Below are 14,668 nucleotides of genomic sequence, written 5' to 3'. Positions count from 1 at the left end.
CATTTTGCATCTTGTTTTATGTCTTTTCTTACATCTTTTTTTTTTTTTTCCTTTTTTGCACCCAAGTTTGCATCCCAAATTTACACCATTATTTGCATCATCCTTTGGCATATTAATTTGTAACGTTTTTTGCTTCTTTTTAACGCTCAACTTTGCATCTTATTTTACATCTAGTTGTCTTTTTTGCATCTAATTTGGTGCCCATTTATGTGTCCTTGTTTTTGCCCAATTTGATATCCTTTTGTATGCCATGTTTTGTTCCCTTCTTTGTGTCAACTATTGCACAATTTTTCACTTCTAATTTAAAACACTTTGTATGTCAATTGTTTGCATTTTGTATTAATTCCTAGTTTAACATCCAATTTTACTTTCAATTTTGCATCCATGGTTACATCCGCATTTGACTTCTTATATAGAGTATATTTTTCTTTACATATATGACCCCGTTTATAGATTCATAGTGAAATATATGATAGTTTCTAAATATCATTAAAGCAGATATCACAATTCAAAATCATTTGTAAAGAAATTTAAGAGAAATTGACAACATCCATCCAAAAAAATAACAATGTGTCATTAACAATTTTCAAAACATGTATAAAATAGCAACATAATACTAATAAAATCAGTATTATTTTTAATCAAAACAAGTAAAATTCAAATATGATTAACAAATCAAAATATTTCATGAATATCGTTATTCTACGATAAATTAACAACATACATAAATCAAACTCATCGTATGATTACAAAATCAAAATGTCTCATTGATATAGGGTAAATTCACAACACCCATCTAAACATAACAATGTCATTCTACACAATAATTTCTTCATAAAAAACAATGCATGTGCATGCCTAGCTACCACCACCAAGATCATCCTCATGATCATCTTGACCATCCTCATTACTCTGATCCACATCATCACCAACACCGCAACTATCATCATCATCTCCTCCTTCACCACCATCATCCTCATCCTCATCCTCATCATCTCCTGATATATGTTGAACATAATTTGGATCATCGTCTTGGCAATCATTACCTATAGCATTCTGACAAAAAAAATCAATATTACATGTTAGTATTAATTACATAACACAACACATGTTTTTGTTATACAATGTTAACCATAAAATGAGGTAAGATATAATATCTAATAGTACTAAAAAATAAAATGAAAATATGGTTTAAAAGTATATTGGAAATCCAACTAAGATTACATACCATAGAGTCCATCCAAACAACAAATTCAACCCATCTCTTTTGCTGCAGCACCTCCTTTTCCAAATGATTTGGAGGTCTTCCATATTTTAGTTCCTATCAATCAGTAAATAGGGAGAAATTAGATAACAATGACTTTCTTCTAGTACAAAATTTATTAAAAAAATATCACATGTTTAATATGCTTACAAAGGTTGTTATCAGTGCTTTTAAACCTTTATGGCCACTACGATGAGTGACTTTTGTCTTGGTTAACCTCGCCTTGGATGCCTTGTCCTTAAACTAAAGTAAAATAAACAAATCAGTTATAAGAACTGAAAAGAAAGCTTGAAAAAAGAATAACATTTTCTAAAAGGCAAACACTAGAACACACTTCAAAATACTTTTCCTAAAATACTTCTTCAACCTAGCATCAAATTTGAAGGGCATGGTCATATTTCAATATGAAGTCATACTATATTTTCAACCCTTCTATGTTGGCAAGTTAAAACTAATGTTCCACCAAGACTCCGGGATAGGGAGATGCATGTCTGGGGTGATGCACAGGGGGGGCGTGTGAGAGTACCCTCAAATTTTAGGTAAAATTAGGGGGCAGGGGATATGGGGGTATATAATTTTTTTAATATCTATATATATATATCTATATCTATATATATATATATTTTCAATAATGAAAGCATAAATACATTGATCCGTACATGATTGAATTAAATAATGAAATACACTGATCCATACTCATCATTCATACTAATACATACATCATTCATTCATACACCACGAGATTCAATAATGAACTAGATTGATCCATATTCATCATTCATTATTCAACATTCTAGAATCTAAATTGATTTAAAAATTAAATTCATCATTCATCATTCTAGATTCTAAATTGATTTAAAATTTAAATTCGTGATTCTAGAATCTAATTAGTACTAACCAAAATAGACTATAGTAGATACTTAAGCCTGAAGATTGGAATAGTAAATTGATATAACTCAAACTCAAAAAAAGTAAAGAGTGAAAGTCAAAGAATCAGTCTAAGGTCATCCATATCTAAAGTCAAGACTCGAAAGTTAAAACTGACGATTAAAAATGGCCAATGAGCATTTTAGGAGTGCCATGGAGGAGGAGGTGCAACAGTTAACTGGTAAGTCAAATAGTGCTGCGCAGCAAGCTGAGTAGACATAAGCTTGGTAACTCGAATGAGTGAGTTAGAGATTGCAAATTAGTTTAGGTTTTGATATTTGTTATGTGTTGTTCTTTTTAATTTTAATTTTTTTTTATGGTTGTTTTATAATTTTTTTTAATTTCTATATTACAACAGTTACTAGAAAAAAATTAAGCAGAACATGGCCCCCCTCAAAAGGGGTGCTTTTGGGCTTGGTGCTCTTGATTAAATGGTAGTTCCAAACCCTTATATATAATAGAGCCCAATGGAAACATCACAATTCACTCATTCCTGAAATCCTAAAAAATGTTATGTCTGATGCATTTTGAGTGGAATCTGAAATTTACTTTCTCCATATGAAATAAAATGAGGTCAGAACCACTCTCAAACATCCTAAGTCAATTAATAGGGCCCTAGGGTTGAATGTTGAGCTTTCCCACTCATAAATTATTGTTTCAAGCAAAATTAAGGGGGAGCACCTAGCCCTTTTTTAGGGGAGCTGCCCAGAAGCACCCCTTTTGGGGAAACACATCCCCACAGTAGGGAAACGTTTCCCCCTGCGTCTCCCTGTCTCCCTAAAGGGGGCGTGGGGAAACGTGTCCCTGAGCATCTTCCCATCCTAGGTGTGTGGGAAGCGTGGATACGTGCGCCCCACCATAGGGGACACATCCTCATGGAACACTGGTTAAAATAAACTATTGTTTTCTTACAAAAGCAAAAAATGGATCAAAATTTTAACTATTTCGTATTTTATGTTTAGCACAATTGCAAGTCGTGTGGTAGTACTAAAATAGGATAGATAAACAACAGTGTTTTTTATAATCACTACATAGTCGAATTCCTATCAATCTTATGTGGAAATGATGTAGCTTGAAGTATCTAAATGCAGTACCAAAGTAGAATTGATACCAATAACCAAACAAGGCAGTGACAGCACAAACAAAATTTGTTGTAGCATCAAACTACAGAACTGTATTATCTAAATTTTTTCCTGGTAGCACTCTCATTTCCGTAAAATGTTTTTAATTCCAATGAACAAAGACTTGCCTGACTCGATAACGAAATTGTGTTCCTTTGACATCAAGGATTTAGAAAAGGATTTAGAAAAGAATTTAAAAAGAACCAATCATAGTAGAAGGATCATTACAGGATCTAAATACTAAAAAATAATCACCATAAAAGAACACTACACATTAAAAGTTAAAACTAAAGATTGGAGTATCTAAAGAACAGAACCTAATTATTGACAAAAACTAGACATTAAATGAAGGATCGTGGGATCTATGACCCAGTGCCGATAAGAATACAAAATCAACTTCTGCATTCCCCTCATGACCCATCTGGATATGGACTTAAGGAGACCAGAACCAATCTTAATAGATTAATTACAGGATGTAACTGCACAAGCCTAGTACTCCATGAGTCTATCCCCCATCTGCTTATACTAGATATAAACAACATGTTTGTAGAAAGTTAGAAAAATACATTGTACAATCAGGTTGAACTCAATACAGATTCAATTGGACCTACAACACATTCCAGCCACAAAGCTGGAAAGAGCACAATAAAAATAAAAGCAAACATTGAATCTTATCACTGTTGTGGATTTTGTCCTTAGAATGACATGAGACATTCCAAATATGATGCCCAATCTGATATGTTGGCTCTTCTAGCATGGATGCAAAGAGAAAGCAATTACAGTACTTGATCTGTTTTTATAATATAAGACTATATTTTGCTAAGAAAACAAAGGTATACAAAAAAGCCCACATGCATTACATATCGAATATCATTCCTTCGGGAAAGCCCTAAAAGCCAAGTGTATGTGGAGACTAATATCAAAAGAGGACCTCTGGAATCAGATTCACATTCAGAGATATATTGAGCCCAATTCAGCAGAAGACTGGATTGGAAACCCAAACAAGTCAATCAACAATGCATCCATATTATTGAAAGTACTGACTATAACATTCCCTTTAATAGGCAGATTGCTGGCATGGAAGGTTTGCAATGAGGCTAAGGCGAAGATCAGTATAGACCCATGGATAAGCAGTGGAGCTGAGTACAAGCTGCCAAAAGCAGTGATAAACTCTCTTCAATCTAGACCAGGCAGCTGGACCAGGAAACTCCTCCATTTGCCAGCAGGATTGGAATAGCGCTGAACAGAGAGACGACTCAAAGGCCAAGAAAATATTCAATCAAAAAGATTTATAAACAAATCAAAAGTGTGCCATGCCTATATAAAAGACTCTGATGATGAACATGTCTGGTCTAAAATCCAGCCTTGGGGATTTACACTCCAAAGTTAGGATAAGAATCGTGTACCCTGGACAGACCAGAATGCACACTCTCATGGTGGAAGCGCATCTGGATAAGAACCTTTCAAAAGTTCATTATTTACATGCAGTTGGAAATCTTAAATAGAGCACCCACATAGGAAGTTCTTAAGAGAAGAAATGGATCAAGTCCAAGCAAATGTATCATGTGTAAAAGAGTTGAAAATAACATAGACCACTTACTGATATTTTGTCCTTAATAAAGGAAATCTGGATGGTTTGACAAGGATAAAGGACTGTGGACAAGGAGGTTATGCTGAAGAGTGCTCTAAAAAGTGGTAGCAAAACTCAGTCCTCAAAGGCCTTCCTCTAATAGTATCATGGGGAATCTAGAAAGATAGAAATGTTGAAATCTTTGAAGACAGGTATATAACTCTTTCAATGTGCCTTCCAAGGTCAGTCAATATTCTCAAACTTCAAAGCTTTTTCATCAACCCCAACACAGAAAAAGTTGATTCATGCTCCTATGGACAAATCTGGAACATGGGGATTACTTTGATGGAGCTAGTCAAGGTACCCCCCAAAAAAGGGAAGCCATATGTGTTCTCTATCTCAATAACTCTCACTGTATCAGATTTAAAACAGATTTAGGTGAGGATCAAATAACTACACCGAGCTTATTTCCCTAACAATACTCTAAAAGCTAGCAGCCCACAGTGGCATTTAAAAAAATACCAGTGTTTGTTGGCTCATTGTTGTTAGATAGTGTACCCCAGATCATCTTCTACTAGGTTGGAGCACACATGGCAGATCTGGGCACCTTATATTACAGCAGCATTACACAAATCCATGCAGCATTAAATTCCAAACAGCATAATGATCTGTTGGTGAGAATGCAGCAATAAATAGACAGTAGGAGCACATCACAAATTTTACTATTCCAGCAATAAGGGCACACACATGCATGTATGGACCAGCCATAAAAAGAATAAGATAATTTTATCATTATACTTCAGGTTAAAGATAAAGTGCTAAAGTTAGATGAGTCAGTTCTGTTTTATTTTTCAGTCTTTCTGAATTCATTTTTTATCAGTTAGATAGAGCACAGATCCAGAGATCTAAGTAATATATCTATTTTTATAAACCCTAGGTGTCACTTATAAGAAAGAGTGAGAGTATGGATCTGTAATAGGGTTAGTTTCAGTTCTTACACAAAATCCTTTCTAGCAGATTTTTATTCAGCAGTATTGGAATAGCAGTAACATGTGTTTTTGACATTGATCTGTGTGTTCCAATGTATGCATTCCAACTGTGTTTGTAGATTTTAATGAGATTCAGATTGCAGTTTTGATTAGCCTTTAAATTTAGACAGTGTTAGTTTCCACTAGAAGAAGAATCTGTTTACAATGAGTTAGACAAAAATTCATAATGGTATCAGAGAAAGGTTTGTTGAAACATTCTAAAAATCCTTGAATAGATAGTAGGACTGCTACCTATGAAAGGGAGCTGTCAGGAGGCTCCAGGGATCGGATGCTGTGATCCATGCTTGAGAAAAGCACAGTGAAGTTTCAAGTTGTCGGGTTCTTTGTTAGGCTGCTGATCTGTCTTAACTTTCGTTTAGGTGATATTCCAATGCAGTAGTATGGCTACAGTCAATCTCAAATACATGGACAGATTGGAAGGTCCCTCTTAACTTCATCCCAGGGAAGTCTTAGGTAACCAGCCTGCATCCATCTTAACTACAGATCTTCCAAGCATTTGGCGGGATCAAATTTCTTTTCACTCTAAAAGAGGTTTGCACCTCAATAGATTTGATCCCTCTCGACACTCGATAGATCTGGAGTTAAGATGGATCTAGAGTGAGAAATTATTCTTACATAAGAATACCATTAGCAAAACCATGGGTTGTCAAAACCACCAACAATAAATTGACTATTTTACCTCAAGTTTATTTTAATTATTAATTTTATTTTTTATTTTTTATTTTTTTAATTTTATTTCATTTCCATTTTATGCAATTTGACTGAGTCAAAATGTTTACATATCAAGACACGACATTACAACATCTCTTCCATACCAGGCTGGTGAGCGCCTCTAGGCACAAAGATATTGTTGGAGTAGGATTTGTCTAACTTCATTGAGAAACTGGTTGTAGAGCCTCCCAAACCTGTGTAATTAGTAAATCATAAAAAGAAGATGGCCAAGGTCAAGTGAGTCATACTTGAATCTATGAAGGATCATTAGATCCCTCACATCACCAAAAAGACCACAATAAAGTACATGTTTGATGCTCTAGTCACTCTATCAGAGTGAGAACAACAAACAGAAGACATTGCTAAGAAATAAGCTTAATCCCTGCAAATGAGTAAAAGGATATTGTAATTTCCTACTTAATGAAGATTATTGATCTCCATGATCAGCTTGCAGCAATTGAGAGGAGGTGAAGGGTGAAAAGCTAGTACTCATTGCATTAAATAGGTCCTGTTCTTTTTGGAAACTTTTTGGCTATGACATCTAGGCCAAAAAAAAGTTAGAACTTCCCATTTTGAAGAGGCTATGGAATGACTTCAACTAGAAGGAGCAGAATGTTGTCCCCATTAGTAAGACGAAGAAGGGCAACAAGAAAAGAGGAACTAAGAAGGGTTAAAAAGGGAAGAAAGAGAAGCTAGGTTCTTGTAACCAGGGAAGGAAGGACTTGAGCCACATCAAGTGCTTCAAGTGTCAAATGTTTGGGCACTTCGCTTCCAATGTCATCAAAAGAAGGGGAAGGGAAAGCAACTTGTAAAGAGTACAAAAGCATCAGCTCAAGTGGACGAGCTTTCATCCAATCTCGAGATACACTTCTCAATGGTCTCATGCCTGTCATCTGACATCATGTCTGATGTGGACTGGTATGTGGACAGTGGAGCCTGCAAACATACAACCTCTAACAAGAGTACCTTTAGTAGAACTTGGTGATGATGCCACATATCCAGTTGCAAGAGTGGGATCCATCAAGTGATATCCTTAAGCTTACTAAGTTAATGATGTTTTGTATGTACCTAGCTTAACTAAAAATCTCTTTCCAATTCCAGTGATGATAGATCCTACATATATGGCTAACTTTGAAGATCAACAAGTCCTCATCCTAAATTGCAAGGGAATCCTATAAGAACTTTAGGGTATGATAGTGACAACATGTGTGAGCTTTGACAAAAGAGACCAGGTCACTTGCACTAGTGAATGTTGCCAATCTTGAAAAACATGGTGTGGGCATTGCCAATCTTCAAGGCTGAGAAGAAAGGAGTGTGCAAAGGTTGTGCACTTGGCCAGCATGTAAAGGATGTTTTCCTGGCAGTAAACATAGGTCAAGAGGGGTTTCTGACCTAATCAACTCAAATGTATGTGGGCCCATCTCTTCAACTTCCTTATCAAGTAACATTTACTATGAATATTTTATTGATGATTCTTCTAGGAAGTCCTAGACTTAATTCACAAAAACCAAAGGAGTCTGATACCTTTTGCATGAAATCAAGAATCAAGAAAATGTTGATAGTTCCCTACAACCCTCAGTAGTTTGGGGCCTTGATTCATGATCTAGTTCTGCTCATGTGTCTCTGTGTATAAACATGTCTCATCATTGTCTATATTTTGAATAGGTATCCTCACAGAATTTTGAAGGATAAGACTGGAAGAATTCAGAAGCCTCAAGTAACACATCTTTGAGTTTTTCAGTTGTCCTATCTACATTCATATTCCAGATGGGAAAAGGACCAAGTTGGAACCTTCTAGTTTGAAGGGCATTTTTGTAGGTTAGAGTGAAACCTCAAAAGCTTATAGAATATACATTCCATCTCAACATAAAGTAGTTGTGAGCAGAGATACCAAGTTTGAAGAAAATGCATGGTCCTCTAAGTCTCAAGAACGTCCAATAGTGACCATGGAGGCAGAAGAGCTTGGTATCCCAAAAACAGATCTGCAGAAATAAAAAAGATCATGAAACACATACTTAGATCAACAAGCTTTTGGAAGTGCAAGGGGTGCCTCTTTACCTTCAAGTTCAGCTAGAAAGCCTAGATGGCTAATCTAGACATTAAAAGAGGCAACAGAGTAAGTTGGTGCTCCAACTACTTCCCTTCAAATAAGCCACCCTCCTAAAAAGTTCCCTAGTTATGTTGCACTGATATCTTTCATTATTGAAACAAAACCTTCTAGTAACAGCAGTAAGGAAGCAAGTACTGCAAAATGCCATGATGGAGGAATACATCTCCTCCTAAAGAATGATGGGTAGGAGATAGTGCCTAGACTAGTGGAGAAGTCAGTATTTGACTCTAGTTTTTCTTACAACAATCATGCATGGTTAAGCATGCACCAAATAGCAGCATATAAAACTGCAAAGCTCGGTTTGTGGCTGGACGGTTCTCCCATTAAAAAGGAGTTGACTATGAGGAGACTTTTGCTCTTGTTACTAAATATACCTCTATCAGATTTACTATGTCTTTCACAACAATCTTCCATTGGATTTTATATCAAATTTATGTAAAGACAACATTTCTTAATAGGTTGATTAAGGAGTTATATGAATAAACCAACCAAGAGGCTTTTAGGTGAATAGGCTTGAGACCCATGTTTACAAGTTGAAGTAGGCCCTTTATGAGTTGAAACAGGCACCATTTGCATGGCACTCCAAGATCGATGAATAACTTTCAGATTTGGGTTTCACTGAGACAGATGCATATTCTAATTTTTACAATTTGGTAGATCATTCTAATTTGCTTGTTTTAGTCCCATATGTAGACAATCTTACACTCACAGGAAGTTAAAAGGAATCCACAAACTGGTGCAGGGCAAAATTGGCAAGAGAATTTGTCATGACTTGAAGCACTACTTGCTGGCTCTAGGGGTGTAGCAAAGTGCAGGTGAAGTGTTCCTTGGACAAAAAAAGTATGTAATTGAAATTCTTAGAAGATTTCAAATGATGGACTGCAAACCCATGGCTACTCCAGTGTATGCAATTGAAATTCTGATGAGATTTCAAATGATGTACTGCAAACCCATGGCTACTCCCCTGTGGTAGTAAATCCATTGTACTTTGCTGATTCTAATTCAGATTTGATGAACATCTGTATACAGGGAATTGATAGGTTCCCTCATGTACTTAGTTAACACAAGGCCTAACATTTGTTTTGCAGTTAACACTTTCAGTACATGGTGCAGCCTAGGCAAGTTCATTAGGTTGCCACAAAACACAAGTTCTAATACTTGGAAGGGGGCACTGCATTTTGCACTGAGATATGTTAGTGATGCAGATTTTTATTCAATGATAATGGAATAGCATTAACAGGGGTTCTCGACAGAGATCTACATGTTCTGTGCATGTTTTCTAACTGTGTCCGTTTATAGGCTCAAACGACATTCAGATTACAGTTTCGATTAGCCTTTAAATTCAGACTGTGCTACTTTCCTGTAGGAGAAGAATCTGTTAAACAAGTGTTACTAAATTCATCAGTTGTTAGTAATTAATTGGATGAATGGCAGTAGTAGAAGATGAAATCAAACGTTCTGTCCGTTTTTATTTCAGAGTGCTTTGAACATGTCTACAAAGAATTAAATGGTGAAGCAGACACCTTGAGGAAGGAAGGACTACAGTTGGCTGAGGTATCAAGGTTATGAAGTGAAATCAAGGATTGTCATATCTTACACGAACATATTTCTGCATCCTCGAATGGGGATTCTTATGACAGTCAGTATTTTGAAGATGATCCAAGTGCCTCAAAAGAAGAATTCTGAATTTTAGAGAAGTTACAGGACCCTTCAATCAATATCAATGCCTTCTTTAGGCTTAGCAAAGAATGTATATTTTCGTTCTGATATTTCTCGAAGCTTAAAGCATTTACAGAATGTATCTCTTTATACTCGGATGAAATAAAAGATTAGAAAAATTGAGGGAAAATATATCAATATCAATCGATATGTAAGCCAATAAATGCGCCAAAAAAAACACAGATTGAAAAAATATGCCTGCTATGAGTCTGTGAAAGCAAATATAAGCAGCACCTCTTCTGGAAAATGTGAAGCGGAAATACAAAACAAAAAAGACATCGTGATAAGAGAATATGGGTTGAGAGGGACAAAAGAAATCAAGGCTTAGACTCACCTCTATCCGATTGCATATGAGGATCTGAACCAGCCGCATCGGTTATCCAAAAATGCACCTTTGTCCGTGCACCGATCAAGTCAATCCGCCGCCTGGAAAGAAAAATAGCACAATGCAAATATTTGCAAATGCGTCTACCTGAAAAGGGGGCGCGGCGTAAGTTGCCCTCCTGAAACCCCTCGGAGAAGGATATATCTGCGGACCTGAAACCCTACATCCGATATAACAACCCATTTTAAGATATAAATGTTTTAACAAGTTAAAGAGCATTGTCGCCGACCCTGAAACCCTACATCGTATATAGAACTAGCATTTGCACAAATCGGTGCAACGTCATAGAAGTAGTGGGATATGGAAGTAGGTTTGTGCAACGTCATAGAAGTAGTGGGATATGGAAGTAAGTAAAAGTAATATTTTAGTAAAATGTTAAATATGTGTTGTATGAATTAATACACCTTTGAAAGGAATATTTGTTTCCCTACATTTCTATTGAACAAATACAAACCTGAATATGTTCTAAGGACTATCATGGAGGGAGTCGAGATGACCCACAGGACCCATAGCTGAATACACAAGGGGATTTCAATGCTGGAAATCTAGTTTATAGCATAGTAGCAAGATTTGGTCATATTGCTCTTTATTATATGGAAATTCGGCAACAGTACAAAATTCAGTATGTTTTCACTGCAATGCAGATACAGAACAGTTCACTTACCTTATAATGTCTTTGATACCCATCAACATATAAGCCCCAAAAAAACATAGCAAAAACCTCAAAAAAATAAAAATAACAGTAAGAAAACACTTAAAAATAAACTACATTGCAAAATTTTCAAAGAATAGATTGCTTTTTCTGGTTTTAGTGTGTTCTGAGGATGAAATTCTTCTAAAATATGGAACAAAACGCTTATTTTCATACTGAGAAATATAGATTTCCATATTGGAACCATGCTGCATTTCTTTATTAGGTATTTTCCATACTGAGTTGTATTTGAATACATATTCGGATTCAAATTTTGCTACTATGGTTTATAGCCATTCCTAGTTACACGTATGCTGAAATCAGGGAGGTCAAGGTAATCAGATAAATTGTCACAACAATTATGAACAAGAGGCAACCTTCCTTGAAATTCTTGAACCTCCAGTAATCAGAAAAATTGTCACAACAATTATGAACAAGAGGCAACCTTCCTTAAAATTCTTGAACCCCCTACCCTTGCCTGGATTTGCTCACGGCGCCAATCAGTCCTCATGTACATGTACATCAAAATATTTATTATATAATTAACTATAAATTTGTTAACATTAAAAGGACAAATAGATCCTCTGTTCATGTAGAGATGCTCACTGACGACCATGTTGACAATGGCGATGAGAGGGAGAAACTGCCGTGATATCCAATCTTCAATATGCATATTTTAGATAATAAAGACTGACCTACTAAGTTAACCAAGTAGCCGTTATACAAAGTACACATAAATGAAGCTCAAAGCTAAGAGATTTTTTTTCTCACTTTCTTTGCTTCCCACACAAACTATTACTCGATTTCGATTTTTCTTATTAGATTCCAAAATTTAATGAAATTATCTGGCTGGGAGCATTGTTGCAGTGCATGGCTTTTATCCACTATCTCCACTACAAATTTTGAAATGACAACAAAAAATCCATTAAGACCGGAATCTCCCCACAACAGTGAAAGCAGAGTTCATTATTCAAGAACAAAGTAAAGCGAACCAAATACTCTAAGAGCAGGACATGCATGAGTCCTCCAGACCCAGATCCACTAGATTGATTGCATCATTTTTTCAGCTGGATGAAGCATCGATGACCCGGTAGATGCACCAGTCATGAGCAAAAATAATAGACGATTAGTGATTCAGAAGCACCCTTACCAAGCACATTTGAGATCATCCAGATAATCCACAAGGCCATCTAGGTATGCTATCTTACAAAAGCTATAATTCTCAGCTTATATCTTGTAGACACTAGACAGACACCCATCACCAGGGTTCTCCCTTCCACACGTAACCCGTCAAACTTTGCAGTACGATGAGCTTCAATAAAGTTTGCCAGGATAGAATCCAGCCTGGTTTATGGCCCTGCATACCTGTCCTTTGACGCTTAGATAAATTAGGACTTATTTATTTTCTAGGCTTCTGCTATTAGTCTCGTCTTCATTGCATCAGGTTTATCTGTTATTATAACCCTTGAAAATCTGATAAGGAAATCCAAGAGATGCTTCTCCATATTTGTGAATGGCATTCTTCGTAAAACTGTTGACATAGACTAGTGCACCTAAATTGGGGGATTTAAACTGGTTACCTACTAACACGTAACCAGAACCAGCCAGATGCTCAACAACATTGGCTATAAACAATTGAGATAATCACCCCTTTATTATTTTATCATTCGTCATTCTGTTAAATCTGAAACCTTATTTGTAGTCTCTCCTTTTCAGCGAATACCTTTAAGCACTCCAACATCAATATATAGTTTTAGTCCCATTAACCTAATGTCCTTTCATCATTTGTGGACATTTATATAATTTATTTCTTTATTCCGAAATTCTTCTTAAAATTATTATTTCCATTTCTTTATGAACCTTCTGCTGTCGAGCAATTGGTGTTATTTTGAGCAAAATAATTTGTAAACGAAGTTTCTTGGTTAGTGAAAATCCCGCCAAAAGTACCTCTACGCCAAGTAGATCCCTGGAAAGTGTCTATCTCTCAATGTTAGTGACATCTCAACGCATTCACCCATTCGGGAGCTTTCGTAGGCAGTCAGCGTCGTATGTAGAGCATCTAGCTCGGCGGGCCTCACAGTTTGTGAGGAAGAGTAAGCAGATCGCAGAGTATTTGCTTATTTCACTCCTTTCGGAAAACCTATAAATTTTTTAAAGTAACTGCTACTTACGAATCATAAGTTTTTTAAAATAAATTCTACTTAGTTTCAGATTTTTAGATTTTTAAGGGGTTTTACCGACCCAGAAATAGAGATTCAATAAATGGAAGAGAAGCTTACTGATGGTGACATCGCCGTCGGGGCTCTGGAGCATCTTGTCCATTCCCTTGGGGCCGAGTGAGGTGCGGAGGATTCTCGCAACGGACATGGCGGCCGCAATGTTGGCCTTCTGAGCATCTAAGCCTCTGATTCGGGTCTTCTGCTCCTGCTCCTTTATTATGATAAATGGCCTCCCGTACTCATCAAATGCCAGCGCCATCCCTGCAAACAGTAATAGATTGCAGCACAGAGATTAAAACCTAAACATACAAGAGTGGCTGCTAAAAACACACTGGATTTTGAACCAGAAACCTGAAATGCGTGTACTCCTCTCTGTGTGGAAGACTGAATGTGCGGGTGGAAATCCATTGAAGTTAAAAATGGAACATACCTTGGCGCCATCAATGGACTGAAGAACCGATCGTGGGGTTCGAGTGTCTGCTACTGGTGAAACCCTAATTCGCAAATCTCTGCAATCTCGTTTTCGCTCCCGCCCTGCGAAAAGCGAACAGATCCTCCTTCTTGTTCTAGAACGTAAACGAAGTTTGGGTTGGGAGGGGTTTTGTAAAGAAAAGTAAAGCTTTGCCTTTTTTCAAAAATGCTAATTTCATAGTGAAAAACAGTAAATACATTTTTTTATTTTCACATCACTAGTTAAGTAGCTATATAATGTTTTTGGTTCTTGGTTAGGTTGGAAAATATTTATAATAATATAATTTTATGGTTGTTGTTTAAGTTTATTAGGTGTTATTAAAACAATAAATACATTTTTTTTATTTTCACATCACTAAAGAAGTAACTATATAATGTTTTTGGTTATTGGTTAGGTTAGAAAATATTTATAATAATAATAATATAATTTT

The 14,668-nt window shown here is 36.1% G+C and overlaps 1 protein-coding gene across 4 annotated transcripts; it reads right to left on the bottom strand.

Annotated features, from left to right (window-relative positions):
• Positions 1 to 659: 659 nt before the first annotated feature.
• Positions 660 to 14,363, bottom strand: LOC149163131 (uncharacterized). 4 transcript variants are annotated; one of them, XM_089435952.1, is made up of 5 exons: positions 14,197 to 14,363; positions 13,827 to 14,027; positions 1,415 to 1,501; positions 1,229 to 1,321; positions 666 to 1,056 (listed from the first exon to the last, which is right to left on the bottom strand). In XM_089435952.1, exons 2-5 carry the CDS (start codon positions 13,941 to 13,943, stop codon positions 859 to 861), a joined length of 495 nt encoding a protein of 164 aa, XP_089292078.1. In that variant the 5' UTR covers positions 13,944 to 14,027; positions 14,197 to 14,363; the 3' UTR covers positions 666 to 858. The 4 variants fall into 4 exon arrangements, with proteins under 4 accessions (XP_089292081.1, XP_089292080.1, XP_089292079.1 ...); XM_089435954.1 differs by lacking the exon at positions 1,415 to 1,501 and having other exon boundaries at positions 664 to 1,056; XM_089435953.1 differs by lacking the exons at positions 13,827 to 14,027; positions 14,197 to 14,363 and adding an exon at positions 10,806 to 10,960 and having other exon boundaries at positions 665 to 1,056.
• Positions 14,364 to 14,668: the final 305 nt, after the last annotated feature.

Source organism: Pinus tabuliformis, chromosome 5_2 (assembly GCF_031772625.1).
Source record: "Pinus tabuliformis cultivar Carrire ecotype Pingquan chromosome 5_2, CPIR1, whole genome shotgun sequence".
NCBI classification, from domain to species: domain Eukaryota; kingdom Viridiplantae; phylum Streptophyta; class Pinopsida; order Pinales; family Pinaceae; genus Pinus; species Pinus tabuliformis.
Note: the sequence above shows the minus strand (reverse complement) of the source record. Positions and strands in the feature narration are given on the sequence as shown.